The 4462-nt window shown below is 41.6% G+C and overlaps 1 protein-coding gene across 1 annotated transcript in view; it reads left to right on the forward strand.

Moving 5' to 3' along the window:
• Positions 1-3020, forward strand: part of LOC105625855 (guanine nucleotide-binding protein G(s) subunit alpha) — a 21615-nt gene extending 18595 nt beyond the window's left edge. The window contains exons 5-9 of the mRNA XM_012207166.1: positions 1095-1149; positions 1440-1513; positions 2276-2455; positions 2560-2764; positions 2874-3020. Coding sequence (XP_012062556.1) covers positions 1095-1149; positions 1440-1513; positions 2276-2455; positions 2560-2764; positions 2874-3020 — 661 coding nt within the window. The remainder of the gene's footprint in view (positions 1-1094; positions 1150-1439; positions 1514-2275; positions 2456-2559; positions 2765-2873) is intronic.
• The last annotated feature ends 1442 nt before the right edge of the window (positions 3021-4462 follow it).

The following is a 4462-nucleotide window of genomic DNA, read 5'->3' on the forward strand; positions in this document are numbered from 1 at the left end:
GTAATATCGAGCATCTACGCGCGCGCGCGCGCGTGTGTGTGTGTGTGTGTGTGTGTGTGTGTGTGTGTGTGTGTGTATCAAATGGGAAAAAAATAAATAGGAAAAAGTAGCTTGTTATCGGATTAGTTCTTCTTTCTAGGTTTGTATCTTTTTTTTCACACGTCGGCACACGCTTTTCTTTTGTATATTAAAAAGTACATATTTTTGAAAATATAATACGAGTCTTTGAAATTTTGTGACTCTGTACATACAACTGAAGCAACATGCGATGGAACTGAGGCATATGGAAAGCGACGTGCTATGTACATATCTCTTTTATGCACTTTACAAAAAATAGATAAAAATGAGTGTATATACATACGGGAAGAAAAATTCCATAGCGACAAGATCGTCCGGCATACTTTTTTCTTTAAGCCTTTCTGCTTCGAATTTCTTTACTTTTGCGGTGTAAACTCTTTCTCTGTCCTTATCAAATAATGTAATTTAAATTCTGAATTCCTTGTCGAATCTCGATAAAATATACAAATTGTATATTTTAACAATGTCATGAGATTTGAATTATTGTACACATGCGGTACTGTGATGTACGCTTCTAGAATACATCTTTCACACGTATTTATTACCATGTGCATTGTGTGCATTGTGTGTGTGTGTGTATGTGTGTGTGTATGTGTGTGTGTGAGTTTTTTACGTCTTCTTCGCATCGGGAATTGTTCATGTTCGAATATCCAAGATTTCGGTGACAAAAATTTAATTCATCTCTACATCGAACATTGCATACGAGACACGTTTTCGACCACGTATGGAAACGTATGTGTACGTGAAGTGGCTCTCACGATAACGATGCGGTTGATTGACAATGATTGTTATCGCGGATGCTCTGGCATCGATCGAAGCTAGTAGTTCAACTTGATTTTGACGAATTTATGTTGTCGTTGTTCAATACGGTTTATTTTTTAGAAAGAGATTTATGATAGTGTGTCATGATATAATAATTTACGAGGATTCTTCTTTTCTCTTAATATAAATTTTCATAAATTGAAATTAAAAATTTGCAATTGTTCCTAATTCCTCTTTCATTCATTCTGTTTCAGTTTTCTAGATAAGGTAGCCATCGTAAAACAGCCAGATTACACGCCCACGGAGCAGGTAATTATTAGTTTCCCTTTCGTTTAAAGCCCATTTCTCTTAATGTTGATAGTGACGATGTAATTTTGAGATTTCAGGCATATTCAGAAAGCTATTTTTTTTCTTTTTTCCGTCATAAAAATTGACTTGAAATTATTTGTCGATCTTAGATTCTCACTTGACAGTCTCATAAAGCGATTCCGCATCTTTATACATGTATATATATGTTATATGTATGTGTATCTATGTGCGTAACTGCATAGTTAACAGCGTATATACAGTAACGAGTATATGCTTCTGTTTTGTTCCAGGACATCCTGAGATGTCGAGTCCTCACGTCTGGCATTTTTGAGACGCGGTTTCAGGTCGACAAAGTAAACTTTCAGTAAGTCCCATAATGCGCGACATGCTGTTACCCGCGCGCGTTTTACTTCAATGTCGTGTGGCTATATATAGCCGACGTATTACAGTCACATCGGCCGACGGTAAATATAAACGCAAAACGACGGCGGCGGCGGCGACGGCGGCGGCGACGGCGGTAGTGGTGGTGGCACGCATCTTAGCCTAGCATCTCTATGTATTAAGCCCTGTTGGAAAGACTTACACTATTATAAAGTGTAAACTGAAATCGGTTAACCGCGTTAACGCCTCCGCAACTTTGTAACATTTTCCCTTTTTGCCTTCACTCGCAGGTCACGTACGGCGCCCCACATATTATTTTCTATAGGCCCACCACACCCCTTTGTTGTTGCCTCTCTCGCTCTATGCTCGTGTTGCCGTTTCGCTTCCAACAAATATAATAATAAATATTCTCGTGAGAGAAATTCGTATATTTGGCTATTTTATTCGCATCGCTTTGAGCGTCTCGAGAAGTACCATAATGTCTCGTGATGTGCAAATTCTAAAACGATTTGGTTCGATCTGGAGGATCTAAAAAAAGGATTTTTATTAAATTTTTATCAAACCTGTAACAATTCAAAGGGAATGGAATATTTGGGAATGGAATTTATATCTTTAAGTCTTTTTGCTAGTTAATATTAATTAATATTAGTTTAAAACGTAACATAAGAGCATTATGAGAACCGTTTTACGCTGTTAGACGCCGCGTTGGCGTTTATATTTATGAGCATTTCCCCGATTTTTGCAGTATGTTCGACGTCGGCGGCCAGCGTGACGAAAGAAGAAAATGGATACAGTGTTTCAACGATGTCACAGCGATTATATTCGTCACGGCGTGTAGTAGTTACAATATGGTACTCAGGGAAGATCCTACAAAATTGAGACTCAGGGAGAGTCTCGATCTCTTTAAAAGTATCTGGAATAATCGGTACGCAACATCAATTTTACGCCATTATTGATGATAGGCCAGGCAAAAATCCATGATATTCAATACATTTTTGATTTTGACGAATGTTATTTCTTTTCTCGCAGATGGCTCCGCACGATCTCGGTAATCCTGTTCCTAAACAAACAAGATCTATTAGCGGAAAAGGTGAAAGCAGGCAAGCACAAATTGGAGGATTACTTCCCAGAATTCGCGCGCTACCAAACACCAGTCGAGCCCGGGATGGCTGCGGATCCTTCGGAAATACCTGACGTCATAAGGGCCAAGTACTTTATAAGAGACGAGTTCCTCGTAAGTATAATGCACGTAGCACGCCAATTCTTTTGCGCGATTCTGCGATCAATGATCTGGCCGCTGGCACATATGTTCTGTGATGTTACGTTATTGCTTGTTTGTCTAGCGCATAAGTACGGCGAGCGGCGATGGCAAGCATTATTGTTATCCACACTTTACGTGCGCCGTCGACACGGAGAACATCAAGAGAGTGTTCAATGATTGCCGAGACATCATCCAGCGAATGCATCTGCGCCAATACGAGCTCTTGTGACTTCGTTTCTGCCGACGTCTTCTGTCATTATTATTCGTTAATCTGACGGTCACGCTCGTGCTGCATCTTGAGTCGCTGCGAACTGTGAATGAGCGAGAGCGAGCTGTGCCATCAACTATGGCCTCGCGAGGAGGACTCGTTCGAGTTCCATATACTTGGATATATTCAGGTAACGCGTAGGGCTTCCTCGCCAGTCCAAAATGGAAAAATCGAAAAACAGAAAAACGGAAAAACCGAAAAATCGAAAAACGTATATAGTCCGAAGGACTATAGACTATAGTACCGCGCGATATAGTTGATCGAGTGCGCGCCAGTGGATCTTGAGGGTGACTCTTCTCCTCGTCAACGAGAGTCGGTATACAGCGATACACATTATACACCGCTCTGCGAGCAACTCTTCGCTGCGTGAGATCTGTTTGAAGCGAGTTCCTTCTCCCTCGCGCGGAGTAAATTTCGCGCCAAGCACTGCAAGCGAGCGTGCGAACAAGGCAGGACGCGAGATGTCCGCGCGTCGACACGTCGGCCCCGCATCGTGTCAGTCATCACGTCAGTCGTCAGTTGGATTGAGTTGGACGAAAACGAACGAGCGACCCCTCCAAGAGAGAAGCAGGCGTATTTAATCTCGCCATCACTCGTCGACTCTCTTTTCTTTTTAATTCGAAAGAAAGAGTGTGTTGAACACTCGTCGTCGTTCATCCGGATGATAGCGATGGATCTGAACGATCCAGAAACTCTCGCGCGCCGTTCGATCTGTGCGTACTGTGCGTATTACCTCGTTAATTTTATTCTTCTCGCATGTGATTCCGCTTCGTGGAACGCGCGAATCCTGTCATAAGCGTGGGCCAACGTCGTTGTCGGATGTGATTCGAGAGACGATCCTCCTCGTTCAACACACTCTTGACGTGAATTATCATTCGGATCGGATTAGAGTTAAGGACGTTTCCTAAGACTTAGGCAAACCTCTCTGGTAAAAAGGAAAAAGAGAAAAAAAAGAAAAAGGAACTTTTGTCTTATCGTTTTTTGATTCTCCTCAATCCTTATACTCGTTTCCGAATTTCCGCTATACTTTTCCTCGCTCCCCTCCGTACATTTCGCATAGAATCTCCACGTTTCTTTCGTTTTCTTTCATTGAGCTTTCGACACTTCCGAATCTCGATTCTTTTTATTGTTACATTGACCCGATCTATAGGAGTCTCAGCCGCGCCCTTTTTACGAGAAGAGTATTTTGTGAGATTTTACAGTATTTCGAAGAGCGTTTTAATTATATAACTATGTATCGAGTATATGTACAGGGTGACCGTCCACGGATTCTCACGATCGGTTTTAACGTTTCTTACGATCGAGATCTCTCACGGATATGGATGTCTCCTTTTTTCAGTGTGTGACATATATATGTCTATGCACACACACACACACACACACACACACACACACACACACAT

This window comes from Atta cephalotes (assembly GCF_000143395.1).
Source record: "Atta cephalotes unplaced genomic scaffold scaffold00004, whole genome shotgun sequence".
Lineage (NCBI taxonomy): Eukaryota > Metazoa > Arthropoda > Insecta > Hymenoptera > Formicidae > Atta > Atta cephalotes.